At 36.3% G+C, this 19,461-nt stretch overlaps 1 protein-coding gene across 3 annotated transcripts in view; it reads right to left on the reverse strand.

Annotated features, from left to right (window-relative positions):
- Positions 1-19,461, reverse strand: part of LOC145292856 (ankyrin repeat and MYND domain-containing protein 1-like) — a 143,447-nt gene that overhangs the window by 86,122 nt on the left and 37,864 nt on the right. For 2 of the 3 annotated variants that reach the window (XM_080138957.1, XM_080138956.1), the window contains 3 exons: positions 8,546-8,692; positions 5,114-5,566; positions 950-1,150 (listed from right to left, as the gene is read on the reverse strand). In XM_080138957.1, the coding sequence (XP_079995083.1) occupies positions 950-1,150; positions 5,114-5,566; positions 8,546-8,692 (801 nt within the window). Of the gene's footprint in view, positions 1-949; positions 1,151-5,113; positions 5,567-8,545; positions 8,693-10,073; positions 10,186-19,461 lie in introns of those variants that run through there. The other variant, XM_080138958.1, reaches the window with a different exon arrangement.

The following is a 19,461-nucleotide window of genomic DNA, read 5'->3' on the forward strand; positions in this document are numbered from 1 at the left end:
TATATATATATGGTCTGTTTATTATACAAACAGTAGTGGTTACATATGCGCACATATGTTTCAGTGGAGTCCCTATTTAAAGAGACCCACCTCATCAGACCAAAGAAGTAAACGTTATTGGCTTGGTCAGACTAGGTGGGTCTCTTTAAATAGGGACTCCACTGAAACGTATGCACTATAAATGTTTGTATAATAATTAGACTATGTAGCTGCTCTATCCTTCATTGAGCACTCTTCAATAATAAATCAACTTCGACACAAAGAGACTCATTCCCACGAATAGAATATAACTCCGAGGTTATGTCGTGGATTTTCCGAACAGCGTATATATAACATCCATAATGAAATGACAGCGTAAATTGGGGTGGAAACATTCTGACAATGGACTATTCCTGACATCACTTCCGGTGACCAGGTTCTGCTTTTCAGCAATTTAAACCCAAGATTCAGACAGAGACAGTTGTAACTTTACTTTGTCCTTTAGTTGGTCAGAATTCCCACTCAACTAACATCTTTTCTGTATTTTCTGTTTAATATATTATTCATTTCAAGGTTTCTGAAAGCCACTCGAGGATAGGGGTTAATGAGTATACGGTAGTCAATGGGAAAATGTTGTAGTAATCGTTTGTAGTGGAAATTTGGTTAATTGGATTACTTAAGGGGGACGGCTCACCAAGAAATTATTCATGCTGGACTTGAAGATGATCATATTGTAGTCAGTTGAAAAGCAGACAAACGGATCAGAGTCCCACAGGCGTGCAATTCTAAGAAAGAAGCTTTGTTCATGGAATCTACGTTTAGGTAGGGTCCTGGTGAGAACCTATCTGAACAGTTGTTACAGATAAAGAGTGGGAGCAATTATTGATAGTGGTTTCAGTTAGACGAGTGTTTTTTGCGAAAGTTTGGCAGTTTACACTATAACAATAACGTAAAAGAAAAATAAACTTACTGCGGCATTAATTAGTGCAGTATTACCATCTTTCCCTGACACATCAGGGTGAACAACATCTTCCTTCAAGATTTTTTCAACAGTTTCAACTTTGCCAAAAGCAGACGCCCGTAACAACTGTTCAGATAGGTTCTCAACAGGACCCGCAGGTTGAAAACAATGCCGATTGTACTTCAAGATATCATCAATATTTATCAGCGTCTGTCGAGAAAGAAATAAGAAAATGCTTCTTTTAAAATTGATAAAATATGTATGAGTACGTTTACAAGATGTCAAAATGGAATAGTTAGTATATGGAATAGTGGATAAGTATGGCAATAGACTTAAGGGGTGCTTGTTCGGAATAACTGTTTCGTAGTGGGGTGTCTGTATATTGAGGGGTTTTGCATGACATGGGGGGGTGTATATTGAGTGTATATAAAACAGGTATTTATAAACGAGGGAAGCAAACGGTTTACATGTGTGCAGTCACTCACACACGCACACGCGCATGCGCGCACAAATAAACAAACTTTTATTAATTTCCATTTCCCCGCGCATTTTGCACAAAAATAAGTTCTTCCAACAACGGCACAATTTCAAATATGCCCATACACTTTTCTCACAACAACAAAAGTAAAATGAACATATTTCTGGCGGGCGTAGTTGGCGACAGTATCATGTGACACAAGCGACCAATGAGAAAATTCAGAAGATTGTCTTTTTAACGCTTTTCCAAAAACCAAAATATCAGTAGTAGCAATCTTATTTTTGGAGCCGGTTCAAAATGTATACAAATGCATCAAACAGTCTTCTAGTGGGAATTCATTCAGTCATTTCAGTCTTCTTTTCTTCTTGACAACACACGAGAACATGCCTCGCATCTTCACAACATCGTCGCTGCCAAAGCCATCAACACCATGATTACACACGCCACGCGGACACTGAAAAATCACTTATGCACACACGCATCCATTCCGCATATTTTCTAATTAATAACAACGAATTACTTTCCTCATGGGACTTTTAAGTAAGGCGCTAGATAAACACATGGGACTTTTAAGTAAGGCGCTAAATAAAACACAAACTTTAAAATAATCTTATTATTTTCACACAGGACTTTAACCTTCTAAACTCCTTGCTTCCACGAAAGACTTTCATCTAACATTCTAATCATAATGACTTTGAAAGAACTTTCACCGATCGGACCTTTGTTTATTGACCTTGTTGTTTTTGTTAAAAAATAAATGCGGGGCATTTTAAATCAGAAGGAGGTATCATTTTGTTTTATTCTTTTTTTTATTATTATTTTGTTTGGGGCAAAGAGATTTAATTCCACTTGTGCACCCCTACACATGCTATATAGTTGTCTATGTAATGTTCATTGCGTATGTGTGTACATTTTTAACACATATAATAAACAGATAAAATTATTTATACTCAAATCGTTCCCAGAAATGTTTACTTGGTGAAAAGGAATGTTAGTTTTCATAACTGACATAAGCAAAATTACATAACAAAGGTGGATCATCCGATTTGTGTCTTTACTCACGTGAAGTTAATGACGTAACGAGAAAGCGTAGAGATACATGTAGCGAGATTAGTTCGATACCCAACACGTTAGTCGACAAACAGGTTATTATTTTGCTCTAACGTTTGGATTTGAAGCCCGTGGAAATCAAAGGAGTGAAATAGCAAAATATAGACGTGTATGAAGTGTGTGTCCAAATTCCAAGACGAGAACCAGCATGAAAATAAATGATTATATCCAAATATAATTTACGTCTTGGCGTTTCCCTTTTTGAATGAAAAGAATCTTTAATTTCAGGAAGCACGAAAGAACCTTTGTGAAGGTAAGGGTCTTTTGCTGGTGACCCCACGACAATTTTATCCGTCCCTTTGGTATAGAATGCCTATGTAAGTTGTCATTGCAATAGTTGTTATACACACTCTATTCCTATTTACTTGCCTCCCCACGAGGGCAGAGTTAGACACAAGGTCTGTTTTTAATGTGAGGGGGGGGGGAAAACCAGCTCCCCAAAAAGGAGCATTCTGGATAGGAACAAAAATAAAAATTGTCTCAGTCATGAAGGATTTCTCCTGCACTGACCGAGGACAGAAAAGATGAAGTGCAGCATCAAAACAGATACTACACTGTGATCTTGGTCCGAAGACAAAATACACACTGATATAAAAATATTCGCACACATGAGACGATCAATAGATATTATGTGCACATTCAAGGAACTAGACGATCACATAATGCAAACACACACACACACACACACGCGCGCGCACGCGCGCACGCACGCACACACACGCACACAGTATCACCAAAAAGAAAGTCTGCACCTGTCATTTTTTTTTCGAAAGCCGCAAATTTAAGCTAAATTGAATGTAACTGTTTAAACGACCTATAGCTCATTTAATTCGCCTTTTATTCCTCTAGAATTTTACCTGCTCATATTTGACTTTTAATATAAATATATATATATATATATATATATATATATATATATATATATATATATATATATATATATTACCTTATTAATATATTTTAACTAAAAACTTTAATATATTAAAATATATCGAAGTTCGGTAATTTTTCATATACCAATAAAAATGACTCAATTATTAAGCTTCAAGATTATCAGTTTTTATATTCGAGCATTCATATAGTATTTTCACAAAATCAAGACAATAAAAATCAAAATGAGAGCATCAAGTGTATTTTCATATTTGTTACAATTGTTTTGTGACTATTCGGACAATTTCAAACAGTATGTCATTGGAAAATATTGCCAAAAACGGCCTCTCTGATGGCAAATGGCAAATAATGAAACAAAACAAACTTGCAAGAAATGAGTGTAGGTAGATTTAACTACTTTATCTCTTAAATGGGGATTCGAAATGTGTTCTTTGATGCATATTAAATCGTGTTTTTCACCATCTGAAGAGAGGCCGTTTTGGGGAATATTTTTGAATGGCATAATGTTTGAAATTGTCACAAATACATTATTAATGCTCTCACTTTTATCTTTATTGTTTTGATTTTGTGAAAATATTATATATATATAGTCATCCACATACATTACTGTTTCGCTGTTTCACAGCTCATCAGTGCGGCTACAGGCAACCACCTCAAGCCAGGATTGAAACCCGACTGTCTGTATATATATATATATATATATATATATATATATATATATATATATATATATATATATATATATAATGTTAAAGAGACATCAATTATATAGATCCTGTTTATATACAGACTCCAGCTATGCAACGCAAAGACAGGAGTGATGCCATTAAAATGAGCAACGTTTATGCCAATCAAAAATCCTACATCTAGCTTTATCATAAAATTTGATTTTCTTAGTTTAAAAAAAAAATACTTGATCAATGCAATTGAATTGATTGCATTGATCAAGTAGTTTGCTTTTTAACTAAGAACTGGACTGCATTGAATAAGTTGTGGTCAGTATGGACTTCAAGGCTAACTGACAAACTGACAAACTGACAAACTGAAAAAGCAGTTCTTCAGAGCAGTGATGGATTCTGTCATTGTTTACAGTGCTACAACCTGGACACTCACCAAAAGATTGGAAAGAAAGCTAGATGGCACGTACACCCGTATGCTATGAACAGTGTTAAATAAATCTTGGTTAGATCATCCCATGAAAAAGCAACTTTATGGCAACCTACCTGCCATATCTACTATCACTAGGGAACGACAACTACAATTTGCTGGTCACTGCCAGAGGAGCTAGCAAGAGCTGGTGAAAAATGTATTGCTGTAAACGTACATCCAGCAAATTACACATGACACCAACTGTGATCCTGAAGATCTGAGGCAGCTGATGGGAGAGAGAGAGAGAGAGAGAGAGAGAGAGAGAGAGAGAGAGAGAGAGAGAGATCTGGAGAAATAGAGTTACATTCGTCGGGGCAAGCAGCCCAACCAAATAGACTTGATCAATTTATATGATTTTTGTAATATGACATCATTCTGTGAAAAGTATCTATATCATAAAGATTTTCCTGTATTTTTTTTTAATATGTATAATTCTAAATAAGTACCATAAAAAAATATATTATTAAGATTTTTTTACCCCCAATCCCCCCCCCCCCAAAAAAAAATTGCCCCATCAGTTAACAGAATAAATCCGTAATTCTCACCTGGTGAAAACTGTGCTTCAGAATATTTTTCTGTACATCTTCTAAAAAAGGGGTGGTATTCCACAATTTGGTTTCACGTTGCAAGTCTATGGGTCCGTACTGTTGCTGTACAAAAACTTTATTAAACAGTTCAAAATTCACCTTCACATTGCAAGCATCCGGATACTCAAGATAGATGTCTTTTATCTTCTCAAAAAGGTCATTGCTGCAGTCACAGATGTCCGACAGGTCGCTCAGCAATGAATGAGTGTTCCAGGTATCGGCAGCTGTAATTACAGGTGGTTCACTCTTAGAGTATACATAATGTGGAAATTGTGATAAAGAAAAAGAATTTGGCAGCTGACAGGAGATGCGTATAAGTCGAAGACCATGCCATAACCCAACATCTTGCAGGGTTGTGTTGCTGTAAGTAAGAATGCCAGGACCCTCTCTTTTATCGTCTTTATAAAGACCCTGAAAAAATTTTTAAAAGAGAAAACACAAATAAACGTATATCTTTAATCCATTCAATACAAATTCTAGGATCAAACACGTTTTTCATCGGCAAATTAAATCATGTTTCTATTCGCTTGCCCCCTCCCCCACTATAAGGGAAGAAAAATGTGTCCTCCAGCTCATTGCTAGGATCCATTTAAAATGCAAATGACTGCCCCCCCCTCATCTCTCCTCTATATATAGCTCTCAAGGGCAGATAACTCCCTGGGTACTTTCTGTATCGGGAATAGATAACTCTTTTACCGATACACCCACAAGGTAAAATTAGGCATAAGATTGGTTTTTAATGTAAGGAAAATTCATCTGCTAAAACGAGACACTCTCGATTGGTTTAAAAATAATAATTGCCTCAGTCTAGAAGAACTTCTTCACTGACTGAAAACAAAACAGATACTACATATTGTTCCTAGCCAAAAGCCAATATTCAATCTTGGAAAGAATCTTAAAAAAAAAATTATTTTTAATTTTTTTTTTTGACGGAAGTAATTGCAGACAAAACATAAAGAAATAAATCTAAAGATGCAACGAAAAGGAAGAGGAATGATTCTCCTCTGATCTTCATCACGTGGTGCAATGGAGATGTTGATTAATTTTAATGCATTTAAAACCAAGCTTCTCTCTTTACATCATCACCACTTTGACCCCTGTCTGCATCAATTGAAATGAATGGCTCTCATCTTGGAGAGGCTCCATGTTTGACAAGCTTCTTGGTCTGACCTTTACTTCTAATCTGAAAGGAAGCACATACATCAAAATTGGAAAAATGGTGGGATCATTCTACCGCTCCAATATTTATCTCACTCCTGATGCAATTCTCTACCTGTATAAGAGCCAAGTACATCCTAGGATGGAGTACTGTTGCCACATGTGAGAAGGAGCTGCTAGAAGCTTATCCTGCCTTAACAGAGTTCAAAATAGACATTGTAGCGTTGTAGGGGGGGGGGGCTTTTCTCTTTCCTGCAACCTCTTTCCCATAAAAAACAAGTTTTTGATGAGCCGTCCCCTTAAGTAATCCAATTTACCAAATTTCAATTACTAATGATTACTAGGATATTGTCCCATACACTCATTAACTCTTATCCTCGAGTGGCCTCTGGGCTTTGATAATTGGTGATTCCTTTGTACAAAAAGAAAAGAAATGTTGAATCACTCTAAAACAAACTTAGACTGTCAAGAGGGTAAAATTAGAAAAAAAGAATATGACATAATCACGTGGACACGCCGGTTCTCATCAGATCACCGAAGTTAAGCAACGTTAAGCCTTATCATTACTAAAATGGGTGACCAATTTGGGAATTTCAGGCACTGTACGTAGGAGGACATTGATACCTCCCTGAAAGAGTTACAAAACCCCAATGTCTTCATTTCCCCTAATGGGGATATACATGAAACTGGGGACCACTTGCAAACTTCATACTCCCATGGAATTTCCTCCTTTGGAGAAAGCCGGTTTAACCCAAATAGGGTTAGTGCTGTTTCACACACACACACACACACACACACACACACACACACACACACACACACACACACACACACACACTCTGATGATGATAAATTCAGAGGCAGAATAATCAAACCTAAATTTGAAACATTAGCAGTGTAGTAAATTGGAAATAGCTTAATAACATGTGCAGCATAGCACTTGAGAATGTCGCAACATTAGCGAACAACAAAAAGTAAAAAATAAAAATAAGAATAAAAATAAAAAATAAAAATAAAAATAAAAAATAAAAAATAAAAATAAAAATAAAAATAAAAAATAAAAAGTAAAAAATAAAAATAAAAATAAAAATAAAAATAAAAAAATAAAAAATAAAATAAAAAATAAAAAGTAAAAAATAAAAATAAAAATAAAAATAAAAAATAAAAATAAAAATAAAAAATAAAAATAAAAAATAAAAAATAAAAATAAAAAATAAAAATAAAAATAAAAAATAAAAAATAAAAATAAAAAATAAAAATAAAAAATAAAAATAAAAATAAAAAATAAAAAATAAAAATAAAAATAAAAAATAAAAATAAAAATAAAAAATAAAAATAAAAATAACAACAAAAAGTAAAAAATAAAAATAAAAGCCATGAAAAAATTTAAAGCGGGGGGGGGGAATATGAAGGCAAACAACTTTACTTTCAAGGTCAAGGTCACATTAATGTTAGATTGGAAGAAATGTGTAAAAACCTTAAATCTATAACTCAATCCCAGTGTGGCGATGTAGAAGAAAAATTTCGACCCAGTTGAGACATGAAAGGAGGAATGAAGAACCAATACTCCTAAAGGAGGGGACATCATTGAAGACCAAACTTTGTGCCTCCCATGGTTTTGCTGCAAATAGTAGGAAGCAGTGGGTAGCCGCAAACCGGATCAGAAAAAGACATTACAGGACTGCAGTAAACAAACAGGTGGGGACAATCTCCCCAAAGTGCAAGAAGCCCTCCCCCCACCCTCCAGAACACAGACTACCTGATCCTATACTGTCAAGTTACCCGACTGGTAACAGTCCATGCAACAGTCCATCTATCTGAAGATAATTTCTCAGACCGGCTAAAAAATAGAGGTATAGAGGTCTAACGAATACGATACTACTACTACTACTACTACTACTACTACTATAACCGAATGTCTGTGTGCATGTGTGTGACGTTTGTGTGTTCCCTATAAAAAGAAATGTTAGAAAATCTCTATAAAATTTAAAATAAAGGTTATAGAATCTACATAAAAACTAAAAGTGTATTCTTATGTAAAATTTACTGGGGAAGATACCGGAAGCGTTCCCGAATATTTAAGTACACCCTAAAGGGTGTCACAAGGGCATAAACACCTTAAAACTTTGAATATATATATACTGTGTTTTTATGAAACTTAAATCCTAGGTATAAAATTTTCTGGTGAACATGCTGAAATAAAAACCAAATAAAAAAAACTACAAAATTCACCTGAAATACATTCCCATTAGTAAATTTCGATGTTCCATAGCCTTCTCTCTTGTTAGCATAAAACACTCCCAAAAACTCACATTTATTTGGCCAAATATACTTTCCAGATCCATGCCGAACATCTTGGAAGAAATCACCTTCATATATCTGAAAAAAATGTAATTACAATTTGAAAAAATAACAAGATATTTTTAATACAATTTATAAAAGTGCACAAACATTCTAAACAAATAAAATCGCTTGGAATGACGATTGAACTTTCAGCTTCCAGAAGATTGTCACAACTGATTGTAACTCAGCGTCTTTATCCGTGGCGTCTGGGATCAATGTGCACATTATGCTACACTACACTATCCTGATGAAAGTTCAGCTTCGCTGGGATGGTCATGTAGCTCGCATGCCAGACTACAGACTACCTAAGAAGCTTCTGTTTGCTAAGCTCCAACATGGCAAGCGCTCCCATGGCGGCCAGAGAAAACGATTTAAATACACTCTGAAGGCATCACTGAAAGCCTTCGACGTTGATCCGTCATCATGGGAGACAGCTTTAGATAGAGCCAAGTGGTGGGCCGCTGCTTGTGATGGGGCCTGCAAATATGAAAGTTACCAAAAGCTTGCGGCAGAGAAGCGCAGAAAGGACAGGAACGACAATGTTTTGAAGACCTCAACATCTGCTATGATTCCCTGTTCCCACTGAAATAGAACTTTTCAAGCAAAGATTGAGCTTATCAGCCATATCCGTACTCACCGAAGATGACTCCCCCCACCCTCCCACCCTACAGGATGATCAGATGGTCCTCGTCGTTTCGACAGATGAACACACAGGCTATACTAACTAAGAATAAAATAAAAAACATTATTCAACACTTACATCTGGTCATGGCTGATAGAATGAGAATAATCTACCCCCCCCATGCATTAAATAAAGGGTTCAGTTTGAAATTGTGTGAAGATTGTTGAGCTCAAAAAGATGCACCTGAAGAAGGTGGGAGGGTATAACGGGCAAAACGTTGTGAGAAGAACATCCAAAATAAGAACAATAGTGAGAATCGAATTTATGGATTACGATTGCCATGACAAATAACATTCAACCCGAGAGCTCATTCTTCAAACTTCTCGGCTTAACATTCACAGGCAACAGGAATTGAACCAAATGCATTGAGGGCACTACCAAGGCTGCTGAAAAGAAGATGGGCTCCCTATATCGTGCTAGAAAATTACTCACATCAGAGAGCATCCTACATTTTCACAAAGCCACAATTCGCCAATACATGCAGTATTGTTACCGCATTTTGGCTGGTGCATCTACCACTCGTCTCTCGCTCTTAAAAAGAGTTCAAAAAAGAGTCTCCAGTGTAATAGGTCCCACACTATCAACCAACCTCCAACTTCTGTCCCATCACCGCAATATCACATTTATGTGTCTGTTTTACAAGTGCTTCCTTTAATGGAATATGTTCTGATGAACTCATAGCACTTGTGCCTCCCCGACGTACATACTTCCAACTAATCCCAACTAAAATCCTACCTCTTCACTGTTGAGGTCCATACATGCCGGAAAGCTTTCCAATAATTTCTTTCCTCAAACTGTTAGACTTTGGAATTCCCTTCCTGTTTCCTGCTTCCCTGACTGTACTTATCTGCAAAAGTTTAAACGTAATGTGAACAGATATAGTTAAAACTGGAAAAGAAAAAGACAAGATATTCTAGTAAAAAATATAATAAATTTATAACTTAAAATATTGCAGCATTAAGAATTGATTATATAATGTTATAAACTGAACTTAAAAAAAAAAAAATCTTAATGCTGCAATATTTTCAATTATAAATTTATTATATCTTTTACTAGAATATCTTGTCCTTTTCTTTTTCAATTTTAACAACTAGTCCTTTACTTTTCCATGTTTAAGCTTAACCATATTACTTTTCATGTTCGCATTTTTCTGTTGTAATCCATGATTTTCCAGGTTTCAGTAAATTCACTTGTTCTTTGTTGAATTTTAGTCTTATTTTTTGCCCCCAGAAATATAACACACACATATGTAATAACAATGTATGGCGCTCGTCTGCTTTCAATAAAATCCCCTCAATTATCTCCCTTTCATTCTTTTATTCTCTCTGTTTCACTTGTTACTTCCCTTTTCGCGAGAGCAGTGAATTGGTAGCAACAGTAGTTGCTGAAGCAACCAGTCATAAAAAACGTTGCTCACCTCCTTACGTTTTTTTTTTTACGATTTTGAACACCAGTAAATTCATCATAACTTTTGTTTTACTGAAAGAGAATTAAATATTTTTTTCACAATATAGGTGATCTATAAAGTGTAGTAATTATTTTAAATTTGGTCGAAAAATGAGTGAGCAGTGAAGCTTTAAAGCAGTTCTAAATGACTAAAACTGCAACTTAACCATATATTCAAACACTACCGTGTTTGAATTTTATATATATATACACACACACACACACATATATACACACACACACACACACACATATATATACACACACACACACACACACACACACATATATATATATATGTGTGTGTGTGTGTGTGTGTGTGTGTGTATATATATATATATATATATATATATATATATATAAGGAACTTTGTGTGCTTGTGTATCTGTGTGTCTGTGAGTTCGTTCCCTATATACTCGAAAACGGCTAGGCCAATTTTTATGAAATTTCACACAACGGTACTTAATGTGACTGGCAGTGTTCTTAGATGAGTTTTTTGTCGGAATGTCTTTGATAAGTACTGATAATAAATAATCAAAATAATCTGCTAAAAGAAAGAACAGGCGATTCTGACCAAAGTTAACACCTTACACAGCCTAACATTACAAGTGCATTAGAGAAGTTATATTACCACACAAGCCGAAAGGGTCAACATACAAAATCAACAGTAGGTTCTTTAAAATGACAGGGGCACTTTGGAAATGAATGTTTCTGTTGAAAGCGCAATTTCACAATGATACTTGACTTTTCCATTTTAAACTTCAATTCAAACCATTATCACAACACAACCAGTAATGCCAGGCATATAAAATCAACTAAATTCTTTGATATGACAGGGGTGCATCCGAAATGAATGTTTCTGTTTAGAGCACAATTGAAGCATTTTAAACTTTAATGCAAGCTATTATATATAAAAACAATTTTATTAAGTCAACAGTAGGTTCTCTACAGTGCAATCTAGACAACAATATATTGTAGACTAAGTCACAGCGAGAGGCATGTAAAGCTTCCTCCTGGTGCACCACGATGGATCCCCAATTAGAGCATTTGATTGAAAATAAGCTATTTCATCGATTTTGATTACAATAAAAATGTGGGCACGTGAAACATTCGTTGATCATCATTTAATATACTAGACTACTCGTGACCCGTTGAGTCAGTATATGTAATAGCTAGCTATGGAATATTTGATATACAGAATTAATGTATAAAAGTGCAAGTGAGTATAAAGAATTAATGTATTAACGCGCAAAAATTGAATGCACGCACGCAAAAACAAACATGGAGACCAGTGAAAACAATACGCAATTTCGCACAAAATAATATATCTAAAACTAGGTTAAAAGTAGGTCAGCTTACTATACACAAAAGGACATCTACTGCTCGCACAAAAGGAAAAGGATGAAATGCGGAATTTTCTGTGTAGCATAATTGCCATATATATTTTCATAACTTACTATATATACGGTCCTGATCAAAATCATAAGACCACTTAAGAAAGTAAGCGTTTACGCATATTATCGAATTTTTAATCAAACAAATGGTTGAAGCCATTGCCAAAAGGGAAAATATGATGGAAAAAAATTAAATCTGCTTCATTCGAAACCTTAACCCTGATCTAATGATTATTTTTTTAAAACAAAAATTTTCACCTGGTCAAAATGATTTGCAATGGATCTATTAAGCTCAAAGATCCTTCCTCTCTCAATATATCGATAATATGCGTAAACGCTTACTTTCAAGAAGACGTGGTTTCTGCAGTCGCTTTAAATGATTTTAAGATGGCTTCTGATGGGTTTAGAACTACATTCTGCTGCTGTTGGCTTTTCGATGGACTTGAGCTCATGCTGGAGTTTTTTTTTTAAACTTCTTTTGATACGGCGATCCAGTGATGGGGTTATTTATTTTGGTCGACCTGGACTCTTTTTATGCCCATATTGATCTGGATTTCTTAAAGAATTTGTGATGACCGTTTTGCTACGATTCACTTCATTTGCAATGGATCTATTAAGCTCAAAGATCCTTCCTCTCTCAAACTCTGATAATGGTTTCTGTTTTGCCATTTATAATTTAGTAAGATATTTTTTATCCACTAACAAGTTTCTTTTAGTAACATAGAAAGCTTTTCGTATTAATTTTTTAAAAACAAGCCGATTTTATTAAAGTGGTCTTATCATTTTGACCAGGTGAAAATGTTTGTTTTTAAAAAAATAATCATTAGATCAGAGTTAAGGTTTCGAATGAAGCAGATTTCATTATTTCCCATCATATTTTCCCTTTTGGCAATGGTTACAACCATTTGTTTGATTAAAAATTCGATAATATGCGTAAACGTTTACTTTCTTAAGTGGTCTTATGATTTTGACCAGGACTGTATATATAAAGAAACACTTTTTTTTATTACATGGAAGTCACCACTTATCAAGGCCCGGAAGTGACTCGGGGATAAGGGTTATTGTGTGTACAGTAATCAATGGGATAGTATCGTAGTAATCGTTAGTATTGGAGATTTGATAAAGTGTCTTATTTAAGGGAGCAGTTCATCAGGAATTTGTTTATGTTGGACTTGAAGACATCTAAGTTGTAGTCAGATGGGAAACAGGCAGACGGAAGAGAGTTCCACTGGCGTGCACTTCTAAGAAAGAAGCTTTGTTTAAGGAATCTACGTTTTGGTTTTGGCACAGTTAAAGAGTGGGGAAAATTTTTGGCAGTGGTTTCAGCTAGATGGGTGTTTATCGTGAAAGATTGGCAAGGGGGGGGACCAGGGATTGTAGTTCAGACGAGCACTTGCCACGGAAGCAACGATAAAACAAAGACATGCCCGCAACATCTCTTCTGTGGGAGAGAGGTTGCAGGGAAGAGAAAAAGTGCATCCCCCACTAAGCCACAAAGTCTATTTGGTACTCTGTCAAGGCAGGATAGGCTGTTTTAGCAGCTGCTGCCCAGATTTGGCAGCAATACTCTATCATTGGACGTACTTAGCTTTTATATAGATACAGAATTGCATCATTAGTGAGATATCTTCTGGAGCGGTAGAAGGATCCTAGCATTTTTCCAACGATCTTGGTAACAGACTTGATGTATTTGTTCCATTTCAGATCAGGAGTAAAGGTCAATCCCAGAAGCTTATCAAAACATGGAGCCTCCCCTAGACGAGAGCCATCCATTTCAATTGATGCCAGATGGAGATCAGAGCATTGATGATGTTAAGATAGAAGCTTGGTTTTAGATGCATTAAAAGTAACCAGCCACCACGTCCCCCACTGTATCGTGCACTTAAGATCAGAGGAGAGAGAATTAGAGAGAACTTTGTCATTTACGGCCTTACATGTGTTGCCATAGATAGTAGTGTCATCAGCATAGATGTCAACGAATGATTTAAGTATGTGTTTTGGGAGATCATTAATGTAGATCAGGAAGAGAGTTGGGCCCAGGATGGACCCCTGAGGGACTCCAGCATTAATACTGTGAGCTTCTGATTTCTGCCCATCAGCCACTACTCTTATGAGCCTATTAGAGAGAAATGACTTAATGATAGCGAAAACATTTCCAGTTATACCATAGCTGGAAATCTTCTGAAGTAGGCCCTTATGCCATACCCTACTGAAGACCTTTGATATGTCAAGAGCAATTGCCCTAGAAAGGAAGCCTTTGTCGAGAGATTCACTAATCCTATGAGATATAACCATTAGCACATCTGCTGTAGATCTGGCAGAATGGAAACCATATTGCATGTCATTAAGAAGGTTATTTCTGCTGAGGTAGTTAACTATTTCTCTATTTAATATGGATTTCATCAACTTGCTCATGACACATAGGAAACTTATTGGTCTGTACTGAGAGGGAGATGACTTATCACCTGAATTCTTTAATACAGGGCATACTGATGAGGTTTTCCAGGGTGTTGGGAAGCACTTCTCCTTAAGGCAACGCTTAAACAGTTTTGTAAGCATGGGGACAAGTTCTGGTTGAAGCTTTTTCAACACTATAATTGGGATGCCGTCAGGGTCAGTTGCTATACTGGAATCAAGGTTCTTGATTAGCTTGGTGACCTCGTGCACAGATATTTGTATGTTGCAGAGTGTGTTGTCTGTTATAGGAGGAAATACTGGGAGTTGATGACCTTCGTCGCAGAGGGTAGAATTAGCTGCAAATTTCTTGGCAAATAGTTTGGCCTTGTCTTATGCTGACGAGATGACCTCTTCTGTTCAGGATCCTATTTGCTATTTGCCAAAACTGGTGGGAACCAAGCCGCTGCTCAGCTACTTTGGCTATAGCTCCCTTACATTTTTTATTACTCTTTTACAGTGGTTGCTAGCAGTCCTGAAAGCAGCTTTAGTCTCAGAGCATCTATTATGTTGGTAGCTATGGAAAAAGTGATTCTGGGGAGAACCATGGCTGGCTGTTAGGTTTTTGTTGGAATTTTTTAGATGGTATGAATCGGTCTATGCCTACAATTAACTATTCGATCAGGTCTGACACTATAGAGGACACATCCTTTTTAAACATGGAATGCAGAGGTAGATCAGATATAAATGTATAGAAGCTATCCCAGTCAGCTGTAGAGTATCGATATAATGTACGGTGAAGAGGTACGTCTGAAGACTTATCTTTATCTTAACTGATGCAACTGAGTGGTCAGAAGATCCCAGACGAGACAGGGCGGAACATGAACATAGCTCAGGGGAAGTTTTGAGAAAAAGGTCTAGAAGGCTTGCATAGTGACCGGAAGTATTGGGCACATGGGTGGGTTCATGAACAATTTGGATGAGGTCATAGGCAATGGCGAAATCATGACAGAACCTCTCTTCATCATCTGTCTTGTTCAAGTGGGTCAGCCATTCCACATTGTGGACATTGAAGTCACCCCAAATGTAAATATTAGCCGAAGGATGAGCAGACAGGATGTGGTCTATTTTCTCAGATATACTTTTAAAGATAGTAACTCCGCTGTTGTGGGGGGGATAGAGATCAAAAATAAAAGCGGTAAGCAAGTGCAACCCAGAAGTACATATAAGGTAATTTAGAGTCTTCTCTGGAGATATCTCTAACACATGGAAAGCCATCCTTAATGTATGCACATATTTCATACCCAGGGCGATCTTGGGGGTCAGATTTAGATGTTAAGTTAGAGTATCCTTTAATGATGAACTCATCTAGGGAAGTGGTCGGCTCTATGCTAGTTTCGCTTAAGAAGAATATGTCCAGTTTCGTCTCCTGTAATTGGGTTTCAACCTCTGGAAGGTTGGAACGTAGACCCCTGATGTTGGAGGAGACATAGTAGTAGGGGTCTACGTTGGAGGATGGGGTTCTAGGTTTATTGACATTTTTTTTCTGGAGATATTTCATGTTAAGGTTTTCGAGATTTGTGGAACAGATCCACAGACTTGGTTAGAGCAGCATAGAGAGGGAAAGTAAGGAAGAAAAAGACAGGAATTTTTTTTTTTTTGTAGCATATGATAAGGTAAAGCCGTAACAATTACCCACTAGTATGGCATCGAGAGGCCCCACCAGAAACTACTGCATGGTCCAGAATCCATTCACCAAATGGAAATACAGCAGCCCCAGTACTTTGCACCTGCTGATAGGACAGCCTCCTTAGTGGTTAATCCAAGGTTCGGGTCCCTGACTATCAGGAGGATAATGTCAGCTCAGATGAAACCTTACTAGTGACATGGCCACAAGGATAGCCATAAAAACAGAGAATTTCCGACATCTCAGGCTTTTTCTTCACACTTTGTCAGAAAAATCACTCATTGGAAATAAGGACAAATAAGGAGACAAATAAGGACAAATAAGGAGAAGCGAGAGTAATGAGAGCTGCCGATAACACATCCACAATGCATTGCCTACTCTCCATTAAAAGAAAAAGTATGTAAAAGGCTTATTAATATTTACTTAGTATAAATCTGTAGTTCTAATTCGAAATTAAAGATATTTGAAGATAAATTCCCCTCCCATATTGACGAATGAGATGAAAATAGAATACGTTAATGGATTGCCATTTAAACGTATTAAACTTTTTTCTTCTTATCCAAGAGACACCTCGAACGCATTGAAGGCTTTCCATTTCATTGACACTTGCGTGCTTTTGGGATTGTTGGTGCTTATGGCTTATGCTTCTTCGTAGGGAGACGGAGGGGTCGCGATGGGAGGGAAGATTTCGTTTATATTTATTTGTTATATTTATTTGTTATAAACATAAATGATATCCACTACTGTATAAAAGATGATGAAAAGTTATAAATTTAAGTGAACGATTTTATTCAGTTGATAAAAAATTATCATATTTGGTTTTCTAACTTTACAAATAACAATTTTGTCTATTTACATAAGAATTACATATATTTTACATGTGTATTACGTAAGAACGCCATATATTTTACACATAAATTACACAAGAATACCGTATATTTTACAACATATATTTTGTTGTATCCACAAGTTAGTTATTCCTTGCGATTAATACTAGCAAACTGAAAAAAAATAAAAATAAATAATTTTTTGAAACAGATGCATGTCCTCAAAATTATCAGAATAAAATTTAAGTAAAGATTTTAGGAATTTAAATAAAAAATTATATAATTTGGTGTTCAACAAAACTGTTAGAAAATAATGTTTTTAATAATGTAACTTGTCTGTCCATATATCTTTACTGTTCGAGTTGTGATTAATCAGTAAAGTTGTTAACATTTTGACTTTGCAAACAAGAATTGATGCGATTTTTAACCAGTTGCTTTCAAAAATCAGTAGTTGATATAGCATTTTTGGACACTTACGCCTTCTCAAATTGTCACACTCCGTCTGGCATGTTGTCTATGCATCTTATTGTAGCCATACCTCTCTCTAGTTGTTTATTATTTGAGTGCATTCCTTTTTGTTTTGTACAGTTGGTCTCTTTTTATGCTAAAGCTAGTAGACATAATCCTTCTGGTTACACAAGCGGTTTGACTGTTTTGTTGCAGTCAATGGATGTTATTCTTCCAACCACACATCTCCGTCTTTCTAGAGACATTTGAATACGATATCCTGTTGATCTCACGCCCAGTGCAATCACTAAGGTCATCCTACTGCCAGATATTCAACAGAACTCAAATACAGAAATGTGAGGAAGAATCGTAGAAGTTTAGATTGCGTAAGCACAGATTGACAGGATGCAAAACTTTGGATTCTTTTGCCGCTTTCTACCAGATCAAAAATTAAACTGGTTAGTCTAACACTTTTGGACACCCATGCATCCTACAACTGTGGTGACTCTTTTAGCTGCTTTTTTTTTTTACAAAGGAGTCATCATTTATCAAGGTCTGAAAGCCACTCGAAGATAAGAGTTAATGAGTGTATGGTGGTCAATGGGACACCAGTGTAGTAATCATTAGTGTTTGAAATTGCTTATAATTTGATTATTTAAGGGGACGGCTCAACAAGAATTTGATTACATTGGACAACGATATTGTAGTCAGCTGGAAAGCAGGTCAGTGGGACAGAGTTCCACAGGCAGGCAGTTCTAGGAAAGAAGCTTTGTTCATGGAATTTGCATTTAAATTTAGGCACAGATAGGAAGTGGGGGAAATTATTGATAGTGGTTGTAGCTAGTGTTTTTTTGTAAAGGTTTGGCAAAGAGGTAACCATAGATTGAAGCTCAGGCGAGCACTTACCATAAAAATAACGATAGTGCAGAGACATGCTCACAATGTCTCCTCTGAGTCTGGTTGCCGGAAAGAGAAAAGGGCATCACCTACTAGATTTTGAAGCCGGTTTTGAACTCTGTAAAGCCAGGATAGGATGCTCCAAGCAACTTCTACTCAGATATCAATTTAAGGACGTATCTGACTCTTATACAGGCAGAGGATTGCGTCAGGAGTCAGATACCTTCTAGAGTGGTAGAATGATGCAACACATTTGATGTATTCTTAAGTGTGATTTTCAAAATGTTTCGGTTGATATAACATCCGACTGTCTTCAGGTGTATCTTGTCGAATTCAGGAATGTTTCTGTCAAACTCAGGAATTTGAACAGAATTTCGAGCGGAATCCTTTATTTACTTCACGGGGGTAATGTGCTCTTGTTCCGTCAGCCATGACTGGATAGAGGTCCTAAGTAATTCGCAAATGTATTTTTTCGGTCGCCCACACTGAGAATTGAACCTTCGACCTTTAGGAGAATATCACTTTTACAATTGATTTTTCTAAGTATTCTAACCACTGCGCCATGGGTCTTTGCATGAAGTAAATAAAGGGTTCCACTTGAAATTCCGTCTAAATTCCAGAGTTCAACAGAAACATTCCCAAGTTCGACAAGATAAACCGGAAGAAGGTTGGAAGTTATACCGACCGAAACGTTGTGAAAATCACACTCAAGATGAGAACAGTAGTCCGATGAATAATAATACAAATAACCAATTCTCATCTCAAAAATTCAGAAACGTCACATTTGATGTAGGTTTTCCATTTCAGGTCAGGAGTGAATGTCAGACCCAGAAGCTTTCAAAGCAGGTGTTAGAGAATGGATCAAGAGAGAGAGAGAGAGAGAGAGAGAGAGAGAGAGAGAGAGAGAGAGAGAGAGAGAGAGGGAGGGAGGTGTGTAAATTATATTGAGACACGTTGACCGGAAGTCAGGATCAGCTGATCGGATTGCGTGTGAATCATGTAATCAGGTTAGATGAATCATAGAGATTTGA

Source organism: Euprymna scolopes, chromosome 14, assembly GCF_053919585.1.
Source record: "Euprymna scolopes isolate OS-2025 chromosome 14, ASM5391958v1, whole genome shotgun sequence".
NCBI classification, from domain to species: domain Eukaryota; kingdom Metazoa; phylum Mollusca; class Cephalopoda; order Sepiida; family Sepiolidae; genus Euprymna; species Euprymna scolopes.